The sequence below is a fragment of the Caenorhabditis remanei genome, chromosome II, assembly GCF_010183535.1.
Source record: "Caenorhabditis remanei strain PX506 chromosome II, whole genome shotgun sequence".
NCBI lineage: Eukaryota > Metazoa > Nematoda > Chromadorea > Rhabditida > Rhabditidae > Caenorhabditis > Caenorhabditis remanei.
The window spans coordinates 7,221,901-7,245,181 of NC_071329.1; the positions used below are offsets into that span (position 1 = coordinate 7,221,901).

General features: G+C 37.7%; 7 protein-coding genes across 7 annotated transcripts; 3 read left to right on the top strand and 4 right to left on the bottom strand.

The window, feature by feature from the left end:
* Positions 1-393: 393 nt before the first annotated feature.
* GCK72_005045 (uncharacterized protein) lies at positions 394-1,466 on the top strand (the record flags this gene model as incomplete). The annotated part of the gene is made up of 4 exons (XM_003117285.2): positions 394-618; positions 668-1,014; positions 1,060-1,333; positions 1,383-1,466. The coding sequence occupies 4 exons, from the start codon at positions 394-396 to the stop codon at positions 1,464-1,466; spliced, it is 930 nt and encodes a 309-aa protein (XP_003117333.2).
* A 6,405-nt stretch (positions 1,467-7,871) lies between these two features.
* On the top strand, positions 7,872-9,240 carry GCK72_005046 (uncharacterized protein; the record flags this gene model as incomplete). Its single annotated transcript, XM_003117333.2, has 4 exons — positions 7,872-7,976; positions 8,318-8,350; positions 8,394-8,509; positions 9,108-9,240. The coding sequence occupies 4 exons, from the start codon at positions 7,872-7,874 to the stop codon at positions 9,238-9,240; spliced, it is 387 nt and encodes a 128-aa protein (XP_003117381.2).
* A 211-nt stretch (positions 9,241-9,451) lies between these two features.
* Positions 9,452-9,718, top strand: GCK72_005047 (uncharacterized protein; the record flags this gene model as incomplete). The annotated part of the gene is made up of 1 exon (XM_053725004.1): positions 9,452-9,718. One exon carries the CDS (start codon positions 9,452-9,454, stop codon positions 9,716-9,718), a length of 267 nt encoding a protein of 88 aa, XP_053589198.1.
* GCK72_005048 (uncharacterized protein) lies at positions 9,483-10,287 on the bottom strand (the record flags this gene model as incomplete). The annotated part of the gene is made up of 3 exons (XM_003116904.2): positions 9,483-9,659; positions 9,741-10,101; positions 10,181-10,287. The coding sequence occupies 3 exons, from the start codon at positions 10,285-10,287 to the stop codon at positions 9,483-9,485; spliced, it is 645 nt and encodes a 214-aa protein (XP_003116952.2).
* Positions 10,288-13,737: 3,450 nt separating this feature from the next.
* GCK72_005049 (uncharacterized protein) lies at positions 13,738-14,971 on the bottom strand (the record flags this gene model as incomplete). Its single annotated transcript, XM_053725005.1, has 7 exons — positions 13,738-13,902; positions 13,995-14,041; positions 14,087-14,183; positions 14,230-14,303; positions 14,350-14,563; positions 14,615-14,709; positions 14,758-14,971. 7 exons carry the CDS (start codon positions 14,969-14,971, stop codon positions 13,738-13,740), a joined length of 906 nt encoding a protein of 301 aa, XP_053589199.1.
* A 1,899-nt stretch (positions 14,972-16,870) lies between these two features.
* GCK72_005050 (uncharacterized protein) lies at positions 16,871-18,557 on the bottom strand (the record flags this gene model as incomplete). The annotated part of the gene is made up of 7 exons (XM_003116988.2): positions 16,871-17,007; positions 17,054-17,195; positions 17,246-17,380; positions 17,430-17,583; positions 17,637-17,869; positions 18,227-18,377; positions 18,421-18,557. 7 exons carry the CDS (start codon positions 18,555-18,557, stop codon positions 16,871-16,873), a joined length of 1,089 nt encoding a protein of 362 aa, XP_003117036.2.
* Positions 18,558-19,634: 1,077 nt separating this feature from the next.
* GCK72_005051 (uncharacterized protein) lies at positions 19,635-20,624 on the bottom strand (the record flags this gene model as incomplete). Its single annotated transcript, XM_003117118.2, has 3 exons — positions 19,635-19,747; positions 20,321-20,519; positions 20,568-20,624. The coding sequence occupies 3 exons, from the start codon at positions 20,622-20,624 to the stop codon at positions 19,635-19,637; spliced, it is 369 nt and encodes a 122-aa protein (XP_003117166.2).
* Between the last annotated feature and the right edge of the window lie 2,657 nt (positions 20,625-23,281).

Consider the following 23,281-nt stretch of genomic DNA (forward strand, 5'->3'; position numbering starts at 1 on the left):
GTAAGTAGTATTTCGTTATTTGGTATTTATCAAATAACTGTTTTTCAGTCAAAATGAGTTTGCGGCGGAAGCGAAAAAGTTGAAAGATCGAAACAGAAAACGACAGTGGCTTCGCCGAAGTTCTACATTCTCGAAACCCATTGGAAGAAAAGAAACAAAAGGAGAAAAGGCACGTGGAATCTGGACGACCCAAGCCACGTCAAAGGCTGATGTGAAATTGAACTTTCCTTAACTAATCAGTTCTGAGTTCTAAGTTCTAAGTTTTGCTGTTGGCAACAAATAAACGCTCTTTGACTTGTAAGTTTTAGTTGTGTTCTTAGTTCTCACAGTCTGTTTTTGTCCTAGAAATAGATAACTCGACGAGAAAAGGAGATCGAAAACGAACTACTTCAAATGGCGCTGCACGTTGAATCTAAACACGAGAAAATGGTAGAAGATGTAAAAGTTCTGAAGATAGGTGCACCGAAGGCTTCAGAAGACGTGAAGAAAGTCGACGAACACAATGATGTTCAGCTATCGATGGATAATTTCAAATTCCAACGAACAATTGCTAGAGGAATGTTCGGAGAGGTTAATGAGTATACCTCGATCAAAAGTGGTCACTCGTTTGCAATCAAAGTAAGTTCCGAATCTTTAGAATCCGAAAACATCACATCTCCACTTTTAGGAGCTGATAAGGTCACATGCACTTAACGAGATCTTCATGAACGACAGAGAGATCAAGAACCATAGGATCATCCGACACAAACACTTTGTTCAATTCTATGGAACTTTTCAAGATGAATTCAAAATCTACATCGTTCTTGAAAGATTGAGCCAGACGTTACGACAAGTGATGGAAACAAATGGCAGTCTGGATGAAGTCTCAAGTGGAGTGGTCGTGAAGGCGGTCTGCAAAGGACTTCAATACCTTCATAGAATGAGTGTGATCCACCGAGATTTGAAGCCGGAAAACATTTTAATGAGCAACGAGCGAATCAAAATTGGGGATTTCGGTTTAGCTACGACGGAGACGTGAGTGACTAGATGTCTTTTTCTTCCAAATAGTTCATTTTTCAGAGGTGAAACTTGGTGTGGAACGCCAGGACACATAGCACCCGAATTGTTCCGTAAGGAAACACACGGAACACCGGCCGACATGTTTTCGCTTGGAATCATGGCGCATGAGATGATTCAATCGAGACTTCCCTTCACCGAAGAATATTGGAGGAAGAATGTAATACGGGCCAACACTTTGAAATATGTACCTCCCGCCACTTTCTCCCAACCGTTTAGCACTGTAATGATTTCACTATTGAACAAGACGCCGTCTAAAAGGATGACGGCAGATGAAGTAGGCTTATAACCTTTCGATCCACAAATACGAAACATGACTTTTTCAGGTGTTAAGATCTGATTGGCTGTTCGATCTGGAGGTGAACTATGAACGCGATCAGATTGAGAGAATACGGAGAGAGCACCTCTAGAAGATGACCACAGCAGTTAATTGGAAAGTTCAAGCCTTCAATCCGCCATCACTCGTTTCGAACTCGTTCTTTTTTTTAATGCGTTCTCTTCTTTTGATTAAGCATCGTGATACTGATAAAATAATGGTTTATTATACAATTCCTTCGAAAATACAAGAGAAAGCAGAAGCAAAGTGTGTAGAATGTTGTCGTTTCACACACGTTTCGTAGAGGAACTGAAAGAAACATAGGCACAGAAGAATTGTGAGTAATTCGTTATCTAACCGCAAAATGAAACAATCGTCCAGCATATCAGTCTTCCCTTGCTTCAATTCCTTCGAAAATACAAGAGAAAGCAGAAGCAAAGTGTTCAGGACGAGAACCGGCTGTTTTTCATAATAATTTATGAAATCACGGCCTCCTGAAAGTGGGAGAAATCTCGAAAAAAAGTGGGAGAAATCTCGCGTTCCTTTCCCTCTCTCGCTGCGCACACTCTCTCGCCGCAACTACAGTAAAATGAAATTGGAGTTTTCCGAGCCCGTTTTTCATTGTCTTTCAGAATTTCGTGGCGAAAAAAGTTGAAAAATGATTGAAGGAAGACATTTTTAATAGTTTATCACATACATTTTTCAAATTTCCCAACGGAAACTCGCAATTTTTACGTTGATCCATTGGAGCTCATTTTCGATCATCAAAGTATGAATATTTTGTTCGAAACCCCCGAGGAATATTAGAAAATAAGGTGGACTAGCCGCTCAAACATAAAACATGTATTATCTTACAAGTATCTCAGCGAGGAGGCACAAACGAAGTGTCGAGAGGAAGACAAAGATGAAGTTTGTGTCAATGGTACAGGCTCCGGAACAAAGCGACAGTTTTGAAACTTTGTGTATGAACAGATCAATTCGTGTACTTTAATTTTGTAGTTGGTCGTTTTTTGATGCGGGTCTTCCCTGGACTGTTGTGCTAGCCTGAGAATGACTGACTAACTAGTGAGACTGACTAGTGAGTCTCTATGACCTACAGTAAGACAGGGATGGGCCCTACAAAAAATGAGCTAGAAAAATTTTGGGCGCTGTCAGTTTTAGTGCTAACAAAATAAATTTTTTTGGAAAAGATCCGGAAAGACTTTCATTACAAACCTATGGAAGCCGTTTTTTTTTTTTTTTTTTTAAATTTTTTTTCCTACCCAAATATAATCCCTCAAAACCCTCGAAAACTCCGATTTTTCTGTAGGATTTTACACAGGGCTATAATTCTTTGTTTTCACTTGTTCTCAAAAGTTTTTCTAAAGTCGGAAACTTCTGAATATGCTCGTAAATTGAGGTATACTGTACTCTAATTATCTGAACATGAACATGGTTCTTATCATTACTGGTTCTAAATATTAGGTTGTCCCGTAAGTTTTCGAACATTATTGAAATCGAATTTATTTAAAGCCAGAGTTTTACAAAAATCAAACATAGTGACCACCTTTATCCACGACTGTTTGCCATTAAGTAGGTAGAGATTCAATACCTTTCCGCCAAAACTCAGGCTGCTTCGAGTCAAAATGCTTCTTCAACCATTTCTCGACTCTGACTTTGTTTTGAAGTCCTGGCCTTCGAGGGATCGATGCATGTCGCTGAACATATGGTAATCCGAAGGGGCAAGATCAGGGCTGTACGGAGAGTGGGCAAGGACTGTCCCAGTGGAATGTAGCCAGGAGAGACTTGGTCTTCTTTGCGATGTGTGGTCCAGGGGTGTGCGGACAGGAAAATTTCGGAATTTCGGACACTAAAAAATGTCCGAGTTTCAAATTTTCGGAATTTCGGAATCTCGGACTATTCCGAATTTAAGATTTTCGGAATTTCGGAATTTCGGAATTGTCCGAATTTCGGATTTTCGGGCTTTCGGAATGTCGGAATATTCCGATTTTCGGACTTTCGGAATTTTATTTCAACAGACTGTCCCATTTACCCATATCGAATGCTGAAAACCGTTTTTTTGTTTAAAAAAACACTGCGAAAAGACGAAAATTTAAAATAACCGCCTGAAAACTGCGGAAAAAAATCTGTTCGAGACCCGTCATGAAAAGTGCGCATGCGCTTTTAATACAGTACTTTCTCTTTCATTCCGAATTTTTTTTCGGAACGTTCCGATCGGAATTTCATTCCGAAAATTTCTTTTCGGAATGTTCCGATCGGAATTTCATTCCGAAATTTTTTTTTCGGAATATTCCGATCGGAATTTCGTTCCGAATTTTTTTTTCGGAATATTCCGATCGGAATTCCGTTCCGAAAATGAGCCGATTTTCGGAATTTTTCGGAATTCCGAATTCCGTTCCGCACACCCCTGGTGTGGTCTTGCGTTGTCATGGAGGTTGTGGACTCTGTGACCGTGTAGAGGGGAGGTTTTCAGTTTGGACTTCACCTTTTGTAATTGAGAAGAATAGTAGTTGGCGGTGATAGTTTTTCCCTCCGGAAGCAGTTCCCAATAAAGCACTCCATGATCAGACCACCAGACAGAGAGCAATATTTTCTTACCAGTCGGTTTACGTCGCCTAACGGCGACTAAACCTCCTTCCCAACACCACCCTTCTCAGTTTTACAGCGCCTGCGGCGCTTCTTAGCCGAGCAGTTCATCCCGATAAAGCACAATTGTAAAATCTCTCCTTTTCAGACTCAAATTCTACAAACTTTCTCAATGACTTTTTCTATCTTGATAGAATATGGAAATTAAAATGAGCTGTTTTTGAATTTACCAATTTGAACATTCTTCTTATGTTTTCCTCATTTCAAAACAATCTCACAGAAGAACGTAACTTGATAACTCTTCTTTCTTCCCTTCTCAAAAAGCGAGTGATCATGCCGAATTACTACTATCGAGGCCTCAGAATTCTCCTCTACTTTTGGATCGTATAACTTATTCGCTTGTAAGGTAGTTTTCGTTAGCTAAGAAGCCCTTTCCGGTAGAGAACAATTAAAACACTTCTGTATTTCTGATAATATTTTAACAAATTTTCCCAATGACTTTTTCCTGTGGAATATGGAATGTCAGTATAAAAAATGCGTTTAAAGAATTTTTTTTGAGTTTTTGACTGATTGGCGGCAATGTCGCCTCCCTCCCCAAAACATTTCAAGATGTTTTCCATATACACGGAAATATTCTGTCTGGTTTGATCCGAAAAGTTCTACTTTCTGATTTTATACCTCTACGGCGGCGATGTCGCCTCTTTTCTCTAGAATACTTCAAAACTATTTTACATACTTCTAAGTTCAAAAGTAGAAGTACACTCTTATTTAGTCTATTTTGATTCCAATCCTCATTTTTACCTGAAAGTGCACCACAAAAGTTGGCAACATTCTTAAAGATCTTCAAAGAAATGCACTTTATGTGCTGGGTGCGGTATAAATAGTGATATACGCAAAAAACGTTATAACTCTTTTAAAAAACTTCAAAACATATTTTCCTTTTGACAAAACAATTTTGACAGAAAATGTAATCTTTTTAAGTTTTGACTGATCGGCGGCGATGCCGCCTCCCTTCCCCAAGAAGATGCGGACAAAAGTTTTATGGATAAATCAGTTTTTGACTCGGCGTTTGCAGGATTGTAATTTTTAAACATTTTGAAAGTTGGGAACTCTACGAAAATCGGAGAGAGCCTTTTAATCGGAGAACGAAAATTGGGGAAAGTGTGCACAGACGAACGCAAATTTGCGGCGCAGTTTCCAAACCGTAGGTTTTTTCCCCGATTATACCCACGTAACCCTTTTGTCCTACTAAATCTCGACTATAAAAAAGTTATTTACAACTTTCATATGTTCTTACACGGTCATTCAATCATATCCTATGCAAACGCGCTTTGTTGAGACTACATTTTGGTAATATTATTTGAAGCCTAAATTGCAATTTTTTAATTTTTTTTGTATTTCCAAAAAATTGGCCTTTCTCGATTATATTTCTCCTTAAAACTATTTCTTGTCTAAGTTTTTCAGTTTGAACAAAAAAATTTAGGTAAGCGATTTTTCTCAAAAGAGCGCATTTGCATAGGCTCACTTTGAATTATCGTGTTCTTATCAAAACAAAAAACCAAAAAATATTTCCGACCTGGCGGGAACGAACTCACCACCCCGTGCGTGAGAGTCATCTGCGTAGACCGCTACACCAAATACGCGCGGCCAGGGCGCTCTCGAGAATGCAGATAAGAAACACCGAGTCAGTAGGTTTGAGCTTTCTACCACCCTGTCGGGACACACCTTTTCTCAAAGCTTTTAACCGTTGAAATGGTCATCGTCTCCAGAAGACGTCAAAATCAACTTTTTCGAAAAAAGAAAAGTTCGGGCATCATCTAAGGGAAATTTCCAATCAATCTGTCTAGGTTTCATAGAAATCGGTCCACTACAGAGGGAGTTATGGCTTGCAACACATAAACGGACAGACGGAATCTGTTGAATATTATTAGTAAAGATGGTGTAACTCCTGTTTGACGACATCTTCTGGCTGTTTATCAGCATCAACCCACTCGGCTCTTCTGTGGTGGTTTTTTTATAAGACCCACTTCTCGTCCGACGAAACCAAATGATCCAGCCAGTTGAAATCAGGATGGAGTGTTAGAAGTTGCAGTGACATGTCCACTCGGCGCTCACTGTCAAAGTTAGACAATTTGTGTGGTATCCATCTTCCCATTGTTTTTTAACTTGCCAAGAGCTCCCAGTCCTCTTTCTACCGCAGAGTGAGTAGAGCCCATTACTGTTGCCAGTTTACGAATGGATTGAAATGGGTCACTTTCCACTACCTCCGTAACTTGTCAATGTCGAACTCCACTGGTCTTCCAGAACGTGCTTCTTCGGCCGAAGAAAAATCATTATTTTTGAAACGATGGATCCAACGGCTAATTGTCTGCCGTTGAGGGACATTATCCTTATGAACTTCAACCATACGTTCTTCAATCTCAGTGATTTTGGAGTTAGATAGAAACAAAAATAGAATCAGATGACGAATATGAAGTCGATCGAGGACAAAGATTGGTGCAGCGTGCATTGAGAGGAGGCAGCCAGAAGTAATGAATGTTATTGTCAATACACTCGACGTCTTATATAATGGAATACATGCACTGTTTGGTTTGATTCTTGCTCTCTGTCATATAGCAGAGTACCAAAACTATGTTCGAAAACTTTTGGAACAACCTAATAGTTGGATAAAATGTAGTTTGTCTCTGACTTTTCAGAACAGTAGCTTTTTCAGAGAAAATAAATCATGTCGTGCCCCATAACGTTCTTTGACTTCCTCTGACGTAAACACGTATTCTAGCACTTTCTATATAGTGACCAGCTCCCGGTACTAACTGATAAGACATTTGTATTTAACCCCTGCCACCGACCATTCTTGGTCGGTTCTCTTATCTATGTTTATTGGACATAATTATGTCTAACTGACACTGAATAAAGATCATGATACCGCTACACCAAAGGCATAAGAATCTCTTTATAACAATCATATCACATCGTTTTCGGCAGTTTTTCGGCAAAAATCTAATCTCCCTTCAGTTAAAACGAACAAAAACGAGAGTATGTTCAAAATGTAGCTAAATATCGTATTATTCCAATTCAGTTTAAAAAAATTCCAAAATGTTCATGTTTTTCATGTCGCCGACGTCGTAGAAGTTTTCAGCAAGCGCGCTCGCGCGAAACCTGCAGTAGTTTTTCTACAATTTTTTTTACTTGCAGGAGGCCGTGTGAAAAAAAAAACTATGGAAATTTGCGAAAGTAAAGAAAAACTCTGTGCCTTATTACTCTCTCGTTTGCGGTGGGGCTCGGTTGTAAGAGGGGTGTGCAGCTAATACTCAATTTCAATCTCTGTGAAAATAAGATTGACAACACATACAGTGGCGAAAACAAACCAATTTGTTGTCATTTTCAGACTGAAATCGGACATTTTGACACATTTTTACACTTTTCATTTTATCTCAATTCCACCTTTCAGAATCAGAATGATTCCAAAATTGATCGATCTCCTACTCACTAACCCACTCGAACTCCCCAAGATTTTTAATGTTGAACATTCCAACGACGACAGAAAAATGCAAAGGCCATCATGATGAGATAGTGGTGTCAGAATTAAGCGGATCGACGTAATCTCTCTTTCTCTCTCTACCCGAAAAACCATAGTTTCAGTGTGTATGTGAACCGACATCTGTTTTCTTTTTTTCTGTCCAACTCAACTCGAACAAAAATCGTTTCAAATAAAATAGTTCTACTGTTCTTTTTCAATTGAAACTGTATAATTATACTCGTTTCAATTCTTTAAATACTCCAGTTTTTTCTTGTAAGATGCCAATGATCATAAGATGCCATTATTCATTTTCCTTTCACTGTAGTTCAGACCATTTTTTGATCTTTTTGAATTTCCGAGTTTTCTCACCGAACGTTTTCATTTTCAGAGACTATGAACGCCTTCTGGCTGATGGCGTTTCTCTCATGCATCTCAATACATAATCGAGGTGGAGTACACGCTCAAACCGCCAATATCATCGAAATCCCAATTCCAACGGTAATAGAGATCGAAGGTTGTTTCATCTGGTTGCGGCTAGTTGCCAAAAACTCGGTCACAGAGTCACAAAGTGTTGTCACGTGACATGTGGTTTATGTTGACAGAATATATATATATATATATATATATATATATATAGTTGGAAGGCTGAAAATTTGAGGATTCTGAGTCCAATTTCAAATTTTAGTTGTGGCCAAGATGAAACGGGATTTTGGTGATGATCTGACTTAAATATTCCCCGGCTTCAATGTCTTGGTTCTCTTTGACATAGGACAATACAAACAGAACAGAATCTTATAGTTTCCCAATCATATCAAAATTCCATCTTTTCTATATTTCAGAATGCTCCACAAGCGTCTACTAGTTGCACAACGGTAAGTCATCTCATACCTTCCTATCCATCCAATTGAATTCCAGGCCACCTGGCTTGCCTGGTCAGATTGGTCAATTTGCTCCGATGAATGTGGCTCGTGTGGAGTTCAGATGAGAACCCGTACCTGTTTGACAACAGATTCAACGTGTACATGTCCAGGGTATGGGAAATGTGTCTTATGGTTGTGTGTCTTATAGTTTTATTTTGAATAAGAAGTTGGGAAGTACTTAATTCGGAATAATTAAGTGGGAAATTGACTTGAAGTATTTCAAATTTGAAGTGGTTAATTAGGATGAAGGTACATACGATTTTGACGCATTCAGCGCTAAATTTAGAGAAAGTTTGAAGAACAGAAATAGGTGGATTGGACAGAAAACAAAAATCAACAACATTTTGAGGTAGGCCTCTTGATGGCTAATTTAGTGGTTGGGGTGTCTTGGGCACGAGCTGAAATGTAGAGTTTTTTCATACGGACATACAGACAAACAGACAGAAAACGTACAAGAACAGCTTTCAGATAAATCATTCACGACTTGAATCAGAAACCACTTTTTTGAGAAATCTAAAGTTTGCAATCAGGCATTTTTGAAGTCCACTTTTTGGACACTCTAAAAATTGTAATGAAACTTTTTTGCAAGCTCGAAAATTTCAACTATGAAATTTAGTGAAAGTTAATTATTTTTCAATAAATCAGATTCAAACAGTTCAATTTTCCCATTTTCTGAATCCCAATCTTTTTTGAAAGACCATGTTTTCAGAGGCTCCACCGGCGTTCAATACTGTAACCTGGACATCTGTAGGTACCCTCGTACGACCTGCTGTAACAACTTCCGAGTGACGTCATATCTCGGACGTTTTGCCTGTTTGAATGCAACCGCAATACTTGGATAAATCGGTGTTCTTGAACTCTTTCGATAAATGATTTTTTGTTTTTGAATAATAACGGATGGATAATACTTTATTCAGAGATCTTTAAATATTCTTTCACAGATTTCTTGTTAGATAAATGTTATAATTGAACGCAATATGGTTCAATGTACTCTCTCGTTCACTTTGATTCATTGAACTGGTCTGGGGGAAAATGGGAAGGATTATAGAGAAAATGGTGGACACAAACTACAAACGTTTCGTTTTTACAACTTGTGTACTACCACGGAAGCACTCGAATCGTCATCGATACTTCCCTTTCCACTGTCTTTCTCAGCAAACTCTTTTTCCATTCGATCGATTCGAGAGGACTCTTCGAGCAACCTGGCAAGAACACTCGACTCATCGAATAGCATTTGTGGACGGTCCACTGATTCGGACGGCTGAAAATAAGAGGGAACATGTGATGGAAGAGGAGTTTTTGATGACATTGAGAGATTAAAATTGACCGGTTATTTTCTTACCTGAACAAAGAATACAGATGGATCGACCTCCTCAATTTTGATATTTGTCACGAATTGAGATGGAATAGAGGATTGAGTTGGAAGAGGGGCTTTCGAACTGGATTCCACCTCTGTCACTTCTGGAATATCCAAATTCAAGTCGAGATTCATCATTGCTGCTGATGATTTTGACTTTTTCAGTTTCAATTTCTCCGATAATCTTCTGATTGTTGCCATTGGTCCGGACTCTTTCTTCTCACAGTTTTCCTTGATCATTTTCTGAGCGGCAGCCTTGATTATCATATTTTTCCAGAGATCATCTGCATCAAGTGTAGGAGATAATGGAGCACCATTTACAAGGACACGACCTTCTGGAGTGTATCTGAAAATGTATAAAAATGGAAAATGCATCAACTGATTTTCAATCACAATAATCAGAGACAGATGTCTATAAGACTTACGTTCTTGACTGATTGCTCTTCTTCCTTGGCTCATAAAGACTGCTCTGCCTCGCTGCCGCATAGAACTCCACCGATGATTCGGCACCACTATTCATCATTCCGATCATTTCTTCGGCTGCTGTTTTTTTGATTTCAGACTTTTTGAAATTTCTGAAAGTCAAAAATTTTGGTAAGTTCAATTGTCTAGACACTGATTATAAAAAAATCAAGTTGGTAGCAACGATTGGAGAAAAAACACAGAGGTCAAGTCAATTTATGTTTACACAAAACGAATAAAATGAGGGGAGACGAAGAAGAAAAATGGAGGAAGAGGAGAAGATGTGTTGAAAGAAAACACGTCTTCAGAAGGGGGAATCGTTTTTTTTTTGGTTGGTTCGACGTGGCTGTTTCTTGTTAAATGATATGATACTGATGGGGAGAAGAGAATGAAAGACATGTAGACGTGTAGACGGTTCGGAGATAAAGGGTAGAAATGAAAAATGTAGAATGGAATGGATTCTCGTTTAAAATGATAGAAAAAGAATGCTCGGAAAGATCATTCACAAGGAGTTCAGTACTGAGATTCTAGGGATTTTCAATCTGTTTCTGAATTTCCTCCAACAAAACCAAGGTAAAATACTTTGGGTCTCGTGGGCTTTTTTCAACAAGTTTTGTCGGAGGGATGAGTTTCAAAAGGTTGTGACTTGGCTCCGTTTTATATGAGAAAAAATGGAAGTTCAGATTCAAAATCTTCATGAGATTAGCTTTCTAACCGTATGTTTTGTTGAGTCAGTTGAAAAAAATTATATAAGAAAGGGATCTTTTTTTTGAAATTTTCCTGTTTGCTTCTCGAATTGATAACTACGGTCAGTTGTTCTTCAGAAGTGAACTATCGTCTAGACTTGATCTGAAAAACTTCGGAGACATACTGTCACGTTCTGTGAAATTAGAGAACAATAGAAATGAAAGTCAGTATTACACAAAATGAGAAACGGAACACCGAAACATGACAAGATGACATGAAAAATGGTGACCGGAACGCCTACTTTTATAGAAGATGATAAATGACATCAGAAGACGTTGAAAGAATTGGTGCAGACCTTCTTCTACTGGACGACTACTTCGACGGACTGTTCTGATGTTTTTGGCGAATTGATGCGTGAAGAAGAAGGCGGAGGAAGAGGTTGAAGAGGGACAGAAGAAGACGTTGACGTCATCATATACAAAATTCGATTACCTTCCAATCAAAATTCAATGAATCATACGATGCACGTCACGAGCTACACAATCCTAAGGGGGGGCTAAGGGGTTGTTCTCGTGGTATTTAGCGGTTTCCAGAACTTTTGAATTATATTTTGAAGGTCACCCTCTCTCTCTCTGTTTTTTGGTAATAAAATCCAATCAGAAGGTGTCAAATATAATGGAATACATTGATCTACGGTTTCCTTTTTTGCAGAAAAAAGTGTCAACAAGTGGGTTATTTATTCGGAAAACCCACAATCTCGTCAAATTGATAGTATGAGTCATAGAGGGGAACGGAAGAAAAAGAAGATGATTGAGATAAGCGAAAGATGACCGTTTTTTGGGAAGAAGAAACCGGTTTGGGGGAGAGATATGAGGGGAATTTGATTGGAAGGTTCTAAATTAACTCACCTGTAAGTTAACTATTTTCGGAATTTTTAATGAGAGAGGTGACTAATACGGTCAGAAAAAGATTTCTGAAAGTCTTTCACTTTTCAGAATTGAATTGAAAAGCCAAGAGTTTCCAAAGTTCCAACATATGTTGCTTTGAGTTATACTGATTTCAGAATACAGATTCAGTGTTTTCACCTTTTCAGCATTCCTCCTACTAACATCTTGAATGGAATTAGTTAAATTGGAATTCAGATTTTCAGAGTTTCTCTTATACCGCATCTTTCCAAAAACCAGAAAACTCTCTGGACTAGTTTTTTCTTTATCTTCAAGAATATTCGAAATGCGATTAACCGTAACTAATTGAGGTGATATCATCCGAAACAACAATAAACAAGAAAATAAGTAGGTTACAGTGTGATTAGTAAGAAGAGACAGAACAATACATCATTACAAAAAAACAATAATTCATTAGTTTTTGGTCTAGATCTTGATTTATATATAGGTTAGTCTAAAAACAACGGGCGGTTATTTTTTAAATAGGGAAGTTAACTTCAGTAACTGAACTCTTTATCTAGAATCTTGAATACATATAACTACACTTCTATTCCAGATTGATACATCACTTTCTCTTAATTCCTAAAAGTACTCACGTGCTTCGTTTCGGGATGACATTCCCACCTACTAAGACCTCCAAGAAGGTAGTAATCCCTTTGTAAACTCTCAGATAATGGGAGTTTTTGCTAAAATGCAAACGTCACTTTTAAAAGAACAGGAAAGGAAAAGATTATGAAATCAGAGAAGAATTGAATGAAAATGAAAATGACAGCTGTTGGGGAGGAAGATAAAATAGTGAGGGAAAGAGTCGTAAAGAACTGAAACCACAGAAAGATACCAGGATAGTAAAAGTGGAAAAGTGAATCATTCTCTCGGAGAACAAAAAGATAAGAAGTTCAGAGAGGGGGTGGAACTAGTAAGTTTGTAAGGCACGGAACTGGGAGAAGGTTTGAGAACTATATCTATGAGTTGAGGTCATTTTTTTTGTTTTACGTGGTTTCAGCAGCAGAGAAATTTAAAAAATTATTCTTGTAAGGCCACAACGGTCTTACGAATCAGCAAACACCTGCCACTGTTAACATTTAGAAAAACAGAGCTACTTTTCTTTTCAAAATCCGATTATACTGACTTTTCTTCTGAAAATACACAAAAATAAAGGAATACCAACCGACCAGCCGACAGAAGTAAAAATCTTCTTCTCTTCTGACCGACACATGTAAAATGAGAAAACGGGCAATAAAGTTTGATGGAGAGTACCAAGACAGAAGTCATTTTATCATTTCTTCTCTTTTTCTTCCGTATTTTATATCGAACTACTAATTGGAGAGAACAAATCGATGGTGATCGGGAATTCGCTCTCAAGGAATGTGCCCGATGTTTCGAGAGAATTTCGAAAGATTTCCTTCAATGCGGTTTGATATTATCACGCCTTGCCTTGTCAAGGGTACATCGGGACAGATAGTGTTAGTGTCTAGTATAATCAAAAATTCAAATTCTGGAACACCAGATTACATTTGTAATCTTAAATAACAAATAAATATTAAATAAGCGCTGTTTATTTAATAAGAGGCTCAGAAAGTGTGGATAAAACTAGCTGTGATACATTAGTTATTTAGGAGAGAAGTCATCTCGTCTCTTCTACCCGAGATTTGTTTTAAAAAAGGAAAGGAGGTTACATTCAAGCTCGTGTTTTTAAAAAGGGGTGTCCCGATAATATTAGTGATGAGTAAGTACGACGATAAACGCTACTTGGGGTGCAATAGAGAAATTCTGTGGATAAAAATGGAAATTGAGAGGGGGCAAAAGGAACAGAAATGGAAGAAGTTAAGGGAATAACAAGAATGGGATGGTTGAGGTATATTAATTTTTAAAGTTCTTGTAAAGCTGATTCAATCCGTGTTGGTGAGCAAGGGGTTGACAGATCTGGCCGACTCGACTGTATGAATTTGAAGATACTTTCCCTCTTCCATCATTTTGCTGCTTCCTTTACTTTTTGTGAACATGTAGATCCCAACAAACCCGAGAGAAACGATGGTGAGGACAGAAAGAACGATCTGAAATTGGATAGTTTTTAATATCGCCGTGTCCAACTGGTTAATGCATTTTCAAAAACACGCGAATTTTGTGTTTTTGTTCGACAACTCACAATGAATAAGTTTCTGGTGTTTTGAGAGGCAAGAACTCTGCTCGAATCTGGAAACGAAACTATTTCTCGGTATTTTTCTCAACCGGTCTTACGGCTCAAAACTGCTCTACAAGTGTGAGTGACAGCTGGTAAGCACGTATCGTTGTGAAGTACATCCGTATCCGCAGCATCCATTGTGCAGTGACAGAGCTGAAAATATAATCAAACAGTTGGAAATATGTTTAAAAACGCTCACATCAGCGGCACAAAAATCGACGGAATGTACTGATGAGCAAAGATTGAAGTTAACAGCACAAGATGCGAGAGTTACTGCAAAATTGAATAATGAAAACATATAGAACTATTTTCAGCTTACTATTAGCGAATGGACACATCGAGTACAAGTTCATGTAATCACTTTCAGGAGTGTTATCCAGCACCACCAAATCATTATTTGATGGTGAAGATGGGTCCGAATAGTTCGAAAAAAGATATGCGAAGAATCCTCCAAACTCAATTGCTAAACAAGCCTCTTTTTCCATGAAAGGTCGGCATCGAGTACTTTCTGCAGTTGGTAGACGAGTTACATCCTGAATATTTCGTTTTCAAAAAGAACGATTGTTTTAACAAGGATTGCTGACCTTGGTACACTTGCAGAAGTCCTGGTCACACATTTCCCGAGGAAATTGCTGCCCGTAACAGTCATCATGAATCGCGCAGCAATGATTAATAGCAGCTGTAAGTAAATTCGCTGACTCATCATGTGAATATAATAATGTTTTACCTGCAAGTGTGGGGCAACTTTCTTCAACAACAGAGTACGAATAATCGCTTGTAAATCCGTCACTTCCACAATGCCACAAGTTTTTTGGAATCAACATTGCTTTTGAACTTGAGCCTCCGGATCCCAAGAATGGTGCCACTGACCGTCTCCTCCTCAACTCGTGACTACTGACCATCGGTAGCGTAAGGAAGAGGAGGAGTAGTGTGACGGACATATCGGTTCTTCCTGAAATTGCATTCATTGTATAGAAATTAAACGAATTGAAGAAGAGAAAAACCACGAAAAAGGAAGTTGTAGAAATTAATTTCGTTTTGGAGAGATAGAATTGCTTTGCAACTAAAAAATTACACTTCAAAGAGCGAAATAACTTTGAGAGGAAAAGTAACGATAAGGAAACATCTGCATGATTTTTCGTTAAATTCAATATATTTATTTTTGAAGAACATTTTGTGAAAATTATCCGACTTTCAAAACGCATTTAAATAACCAAAACAACAGAGACGTTTGGCGCGAAGAATTGCAAAAAAACGGGCGCTCAGTACGTGGAAGTTGCGTGGCATGTTTTGCACAGTTGGAAATCTACCGTAATCCAAGCGACAGTGACCTGGTTTTCAAAGTCTTCTTTTATTGTTTTCTTTGCAAGTTCCAAAGGGAATTTTAAAAAATCAGATGAAATGAATATAGAAAATAATAATTATTCAAAATTTGTTTTTGTTCCTACTACTCAAAAGTAATAAACTTCTAAACTCAAAACAGAGAAAAGGGAACAGGATAGAGAAAGTGCAGTTCAAATCAAAACTGACCCAAGTGACAGAATCACCTCATATCTGTTTGCTCGGTTCAAAAAACCTAACTTTTTTTCTTGTATTGGCTACACAAGTGCTCACTCACACTCTCTTACACATACAAACGGGAGCAAAACCTTCCTCTTCTATCCCACTTGATAGTGCAATCGAGTAGTTTGACAGCTCGAAGAGCCCGTAAAATGGCCTGATCGGCACCATCACCACATCCCGCCTACGCCTTAAAGAGATTTCATTCCTTGTGTCGGCAAGGAACAAAGGCACAATGAGGAGATGTTGCGGATGGGGAGAGAGCGATGGAAAGTGGTGCGAGATTCAAGGAAAAGGGAAATTGGATTGGGGAGGAACGGAACGTCTGCAAGATTTTATCTGGAAACTGTAAAAAAGAAGACAGAGAAACATGAGAAAGCATGCACTTTTGCAAGCCTTCCTCTATATTGGAAAACGGAACAAATTTACGAAACAGAGAAAGTGCACGAGCTAAAACTGACAATGAGAAGATGATGACTCTGGAACCTGCTCAACTGATCGAGCGCAAGTTCTAGAAACTGATTCCCAGAAAAACCGGAACTCCACATCAACATGTGTTCGAATATCTTCGTCATCGGGGGTTCCGAGCACCACGTGACTTGAGAGAAAAATGGAAAAAAAATTACGAGCAAAAACAAAAAAAGTGGAGTGACAACTCTCAACTTTTCAAAAATCAAAATCATAACCGGGGGGAGAAGTTGGCAGGTTTCGCCACGCCTATCCCATCAGTTTCTTCCAAAATGATGTCTTTTTATCCTTCGTAATTTTTCTGATGGATTCGGTGGAAGATTGGTTGGGGAGGGATAATCCATGTAGGCGTTCCAAGAGACGCCCCGAGAGATGATAAGAGGGAAGAAGCTTGTCGAACTTTATCAGGATCTACAGTAATATCTGTAAAGGATAATTGCCACGTGAATTTCTCTCAACGCAATTCTATATCAGACATTTTTTCCAACAGTGATCTCAGTTTTTAACACGAGAAAATGCTCAAAGATTGAAATTCTCTTCTTCACCGCAGCAGACAGGGGACATTGATATGTAATTCTAGAAGCTTTCAGTGTAATAAGTTTTTAACAATCTTCACTTTTTCGACTGACAAGTTTCACTGACGTAGTTTAAACTCGCACTTTTTTCCTCACAAGAGTAGTGGGACTATCAGGAACACGTGGGATGGGATGGATGACGTGATTAGTTTTCGTTCAAGATTCACAACTTTTATTATCAAATAACAATTTTGAGCAAGTTTCAGATAAAACACGTATTTCAATATTAGCCAGCGATCAATTATCTCTCAAATCAGAAAGAAAAACTGCTCTCTGTCGGATAGAGCTGAATGATCCGATATGTGTGACATAGTTGACATCCGATTGGCGACCCGTAAATGGTGATTCATCGAGAATGTGGTCTTTGGCATGACCTGGAATTATGAAAATTGCAATTATACCAATTAAAATGACAGTTACCTTCAAAAGCGACAGATCTACTAAAATACTCATACATTGTCTTCACAGAAGATTTTCTGAATATCACAGCAGGTGTACAACATGACTCGGGATATGAAAAGTAGGCAGAACCGGTTAAGTAGTAACGGAAATCGGCAGATAACTGAAATTTAGAATATGATTTTTCAAAGCATTTTTAGAAATATAACTCACACGACACCCGTAAGTAGTGAAATCATAGAACACAACAAGGGAGAGAATCAGGAATGTAAGAATTGGGAATGTTTTGAAGAATGATTTGATTGCATAACAGGAGAAGAAGGATAAGGAAATGGATACGGCACCCATCTGAAAATAGAATATTTGTATGCTTCCTCCCGGCTAGGCTATAACTTACCAAGGCATAAGATGGCAACTTTCTCAAATAATTCGGATGATACAACTTTACGAAATCTACATATTCATGGTCATCTAGCTTCCTGACAAGAGATTTCAAAAGATTGGAAAATTCTGGAATCACTACTGCGTCATCTTCTATTAATAGTATGTATCTGCAAAAAATCCAATTTGATTTACATAGATTTTTATCTAGAATATCTCGTACCTAGAATCCGTGGTCAGAGCCATACATTTCCAGTAGTCGTCGTTCTCTTTTTTGAGTGTGGAATTTAGAAATTTCGCATTTTTAGATTGGTCCCCGAGTGTTGAAATGGGGATCTCCATTTTATCGAATCTTTTGAGATCAGAAAATGTTTCAGATTCCACATTGCAGATTTGCATGGTGTAATTGAAACTGGGATACGAAGAGGCTTGTTGTTCCAGCAAGAAGATTACTGTCTGAAAATGAAGTTACTGTAATAAACCGGCTTTTCGAATTTACTAACGTGTCTTTCCACACTAAAAATATTTGGTTTTGTATTTTGAAAATTTTATCCTTGGAAAAGTGTCACAGAATCAGAGATTGTGTCATAATTATAGAATTTTTCAACTTTAATTATAAATTTGAGCTCAGAGAACTATTTCTGACAACACTATCCAAAATTACATTTTCGAAATTTTTCAGATTCAATTCGTTCGAAGCAAACGCGATTGTCTCAAGCTTATCTCAAAAATGTGTGAAGTTTGATCTTTTGATTTGTTACTGTTCTTGATCAAGAATCGACCAGACTCTGAATTTCTTTTTGACCAACTCACCTGATACAAAAAATCATTTCCTCGATTTGAAGCAACCACTCGAACTTCGACACTAGCTGGGCTTGGTTTGATCTTTTTGAATCCTCGATATAATTCATCTGCTATTTTTACACGATGCTTATTGAGCAAGTCAGTGTTGTATAATATATCTCTAGAATTTAAAAAATATCCAGATGTCCTCCTAGAGAACTCACCTCGGAAACAATCTCTCATCATGTCCAATTTTCGGAGTCACTTCTCTGACAAGAGATATTCCGAAATGAATAATTGGGAAGAGTATTGAACACCAAAATAGTTGCCATATAATTGAAACCAATATGTTATTAGCCATGCATTCGTCGAATCCTTTTTTGTGAAAGTGAGCACCAGATGGTTGTCAAGGTGACACTGACTGATAAGCTCTTTTTCACTTTTGATAAGATAAGAAAATAGTGTGGAGGTGAGAAGAGATTTAGAGAGAAAAGACATGGGAGAAGCGGAAAGAAGAAAAAAGAGGAAAAAGGAGAAGAGAGGGAGAGATTGCAAACAATATAACCCTCTGAAAGTTAAGATGTACTGAGGAGTGTAGGAAATACGCTCTAACGATAATTATAGAAAATCAGACATCCGTAGCAAATGTGCTCCAGCGAACTCAGAGAAGACAAGAAACTTTGATTTACAAAAAATACAAAAAAATAAAGGAGGACTGAAGTCATATTTTTTATTTCAGATTTTGATCTTTCGGAAAATTCTGCGCAACTTTCATTTCATCATTGCTGAAAATTGCTCTAAACGCTCTAAATTCCTGTTTTCCCGGCTCAAAAGGAGTCTTCGTGGAAGAGTTTTGGAAGAAGAGTTCATTATCATTAGAGCGCATTTGCATAGCCAAAAATTCAAAGTTTCAAGCAGTCTGAAACTTGTAAAGCATATAAAAATCATACTAGTGACTATGAATCAGTTCACTCTCTCTTTCTCTTTCTCCCTCTCTCTTTTTACTAGTCGGCAATTTGTATTTCGTCACAAAAGTAAATATTCTCTATTTCTCTTTCTCTTTTGTGCCATTCAATTCTCAACCTTTCGGTTTATTTGTCGATTGTACAGACAAATCATTTTGTATTAAACAAAGGTGAATCAAACTTTTGATAAGGTTTTTGGAGAATGTTGGAAGCTTTTCTAGCATCAGATTGTGTTTTTTTAATTACTTTTGTATTTGATAACTGTTAAAGCTGTAAGAAGAACAACAAGACACTGTTCCAGCATTATAGTAAATCTAAAGTAACCCTACAGTAACCCTCTGTAAATTGAAATGAACTATTCAAACAAGGAGCATCTTCATTGCGTCGATTCAATTATGTTTTTGGTCAGTTCAGGTGTCGAAAATAATAAATTAAAAAGTAATACATCTCTCTTCAGATTCAACGTCATCATCTCATTTCCTTCCGAAACCCATTCCACCTAGTGTATCCAAAGAAGTCATCGCATGTGGTGCTCGTTTCTCGTACAAGTAGAAAGATGGTGCCGATCGTTTTCCGAGTCCCATTCCTGAAAAAATATTCACATAATTTTGAAAGAAAAGTGATGAACTTGTTTGGTGGATCAATCATCAAACTCTGCATTTCTAAACATTGAGTTTTGAAAAGAAACAAAAAAAGTTGTAAAGATTAGATTAGTCTGCTCGAATTAGAAAAATGTTGTGAGTTAGATGATGTGATTGTGGTCAGTAGTAAATAGTTGTTTGAACTTGTTGAGACTGGATTAGGGATCGATCTTTGAAAAAACGAAGAACAATTGGTTACTGTTTTGTTTTTCTGCTGAAAAACTAAATTGAGAAAATATAAGTTTGTCGAAAACCAAGCGAGGACTAGTTTTTGAACATGAATTTTCTAGTCGCCCAAAATGTGTCATCTAGTTTCAAAGGAAATCAAGAAATTAAAATACTACTCCGGATTAAGAAATGTGTCATTGGTCTAGACCAATTCGAGTTTGAACAAGATCTTTCTGCGTGTACCGAATGATCAGATTTCAGATTACTAGGCTCAGAAAAAGATCAAGTTTTCCACAAAGTACCGTAACCTAGTTCTAGAAGGGTTTCAGTAGAGCGAAGTTGCAACATACCTCCAATCGAATCAAACGTGCTCAATGCGGCTCGTTTCTCTCCAGCTTGATCTGCATCACTCCGTTTTCCAAGACCCATTCCACCGAGAGTATCGAATCCAGAGTACTGATTCAATTGGGAGAACGAACGCTTTGCGAGCTCTCTATTGATTTCTCTCAATGCACGATACGGAGCTCCATGGAATCTGACCGAGGACACCTGTAACTTTAGTTTTGATCTCTATCAAGTTCTGGAATGAATTCTTACCGTAAACGATGCTGCACAACTGGCGACTCCCATCAACACCATGACTTGCATCAACATTGTTTTCATGGTTTTAATGTTGATTTTCTGTTGAATATACCTGAAAAAGGGAAGAAATTAGGGGGATGACGGATCGAATAAGAAAAAAGTAAGACTGAATCAGAATAATGAAATGAAGACGTCGCGTGGAGAGCAATTCGTCTTCTATTCAGAAGGCGTGAGAACTCGAAAAAAGGGGTGTGTGTGTGGGGGTCAGATCTAAAAGCGGCGGGATTTCAAAAGAAATTATCCGAAATAAGCAAAAATTGACTTTTAGTTTTGAGTGGGATGAAAATAGGTTTCTAGTGTTTCCTGGATGAAATAGAAAAAAAAACTTCCTTGGACGAGAATATCAGCGAGTTTGGTCAGGACAGTTCTAGAAATTTGAAAAAGAGGAATATGATACTATCTTACTATGAAGCAATGGGCTGAAAGTCTTTTGAAAAAGAACCAAAACTGGAAATTCTATCCTCAGAATTGAAAACAAGAGTAGGGAGGATTCAAATTTTCAGAAAGAAAACATACCTAGAAGAAATTTTTTTAATTCACCAACTGGCTAGTTGCAATTTTTCAGTTTCTAAATTTTCAAAACTAGAATCATGCTCGTCTACAGGTATTAACAGATCAACATAGAAATTGTATACTTCGTTTCTGAAGTCTCAGTGAAGTCTTCGGATAAACGGACATACAGGCAGACATACAGATAGAATGACTTCGAATTCTAGACCCACAAAAACTTATCATTCGTCGCCATCTTCCCACCCTCTTCTAATCCCGGAAATAGTTCAAAAAACTGACTAAAATAGAAGAATCGTGCACTTCTGCAATTTGAAAAAAAAGAACAAAAAGCAAAAAACGTCTTCTTCTTCTCAAAAAGATTCATCAGAGTGATTCAGAAAGAATTTTCTTTTTTTCTCCAAATTGAAATCTACTACGCATACTCTTCTCACCCCGGGAGAGATTTGCGTACGCCCTATAATCTCTGCGATTTCATCTTTCTCTTCTCTTCTCAATTCATTATATATTTTTGGCTCCTCTATTGAATTGAAGACGTAGAAAGAAGACGAAAGACGATAGAAAATTCAAAAGATGAGAATTGTTTTGTCTTTTTCTCTTCTTTTTCAGTCGGTTATTCACCTATCCCAAAACGAGACAATTCACGTCATCTCCATGAAAGAACGAAGAGTTTTCTAGAATAAATGACTGGAAATTTAGAGGTGTATTGATAGGAGAAAATAGGAATCAATGTTCGAAATTTTGTATAGCAGTGGTAGTGGAACCAGAGTGGCTTCTATAGCATGAACACCTGAGATTAAGGGAAAAAAGGTTTCTTAAAATAGTTGATTTTCTGGGAAATTTCTGGGAAATTTCACAAATAATACTCTCGGGGTTTTTGATGTGCAGAGGGAACAACTTTACTCAGCCGACACAGAATGCAATATTGCTATGAATAAGGTTCAGAGCCTCTGGTTCTGGAGGGCGTGGTCTGAAATCTCATTGTTGTCCCCACTCATCAATAGAGCACATTTGCATCTACGTGCGGAATCAAAAAATGAAGAAAACTGAAATTTTCGCCCACTCAGGCCTTTAGGAGCATTTTTACAAATCTTGCAAGGAAATTGGGGATTAAGGAGGACCTTTAGAACAAGGAATCGGGGTGTATAGGATCAAGATTTGAATTCTGGAAGTCAAGAACATCGAAACACTTGGGAAAAAGGGGATGAGTGGTTTAGAATTTCAGTTTTTCTGGAGTGGTTGAAAACTTAAAACATGAAACTGACAGAGTTGATTGGTTATCTCACAATGGTGTACGGTCGTAGGTTTCTAAAGAAATTGGGAAAGACAACTTGGGAACTCTGATGTGAGTTGGGAAATTTTTTAAAACTTTTCCGTTTTCAGAATTGACAAAGTAAAAGAATTTTCACTACAAAACTCAAAGTGAAATAGTGAGAAAATCATCAAAACCAATTATAAAAGCCTCAAAACTCGCTCAATTCAAGAACTGATAAGACTGAAATCTATCTACACCGTCATCCCAATTCTACGCTTATCGTCTAAAACTATTCAAATTTCATGAAAATCTTCTCCTAGTACAGTCTAGGCAACATCCAAAAAACAACCTTTGCGCCAGATTCTGCACTCAAAGAACCGAATAGAAAACGAGCATCAGCTTCACTAAAAAAGGAAGCAGCCAGGCTCTTCGTAGAATAATGAATCATGGACAAGACCAGGAAAACCAGAAAAATAGTAAATTAAACACATGTCAATCTTGAAAAAAAAATGGAGAAGCTTCATCAAAAACGAGAAGAAATAAGGAGAATATATGCTCTCAGAACAAAGATTTGTCAAGAACTAAAAATGAAAACGTCAGCGAATTCATCGTCGTCTTCGCCGTTTAAGAAATCTTTCCCGAAATTCGAGGGCGGATTTGAAATGAAATAAAGAAATTGGGGGCTTCTTTAGTAGTTTTCAGAGAACATTTACCAACAAATTTCCGGCTTCTTTTTGCTTCCGTTTCAAATTCGAAGACAAGGAAGAAGTCTCGATTTCCTTGTTAAAATGATCTAGAATAAAGATATTTATAGCAAAAGAAAAAGATGACGTTCGAATCGAAATGTAGGTGTCTGTTACATCAAGAAGACAGTGATTTATAGTGATTCATTTTGGGAATTCGTGGG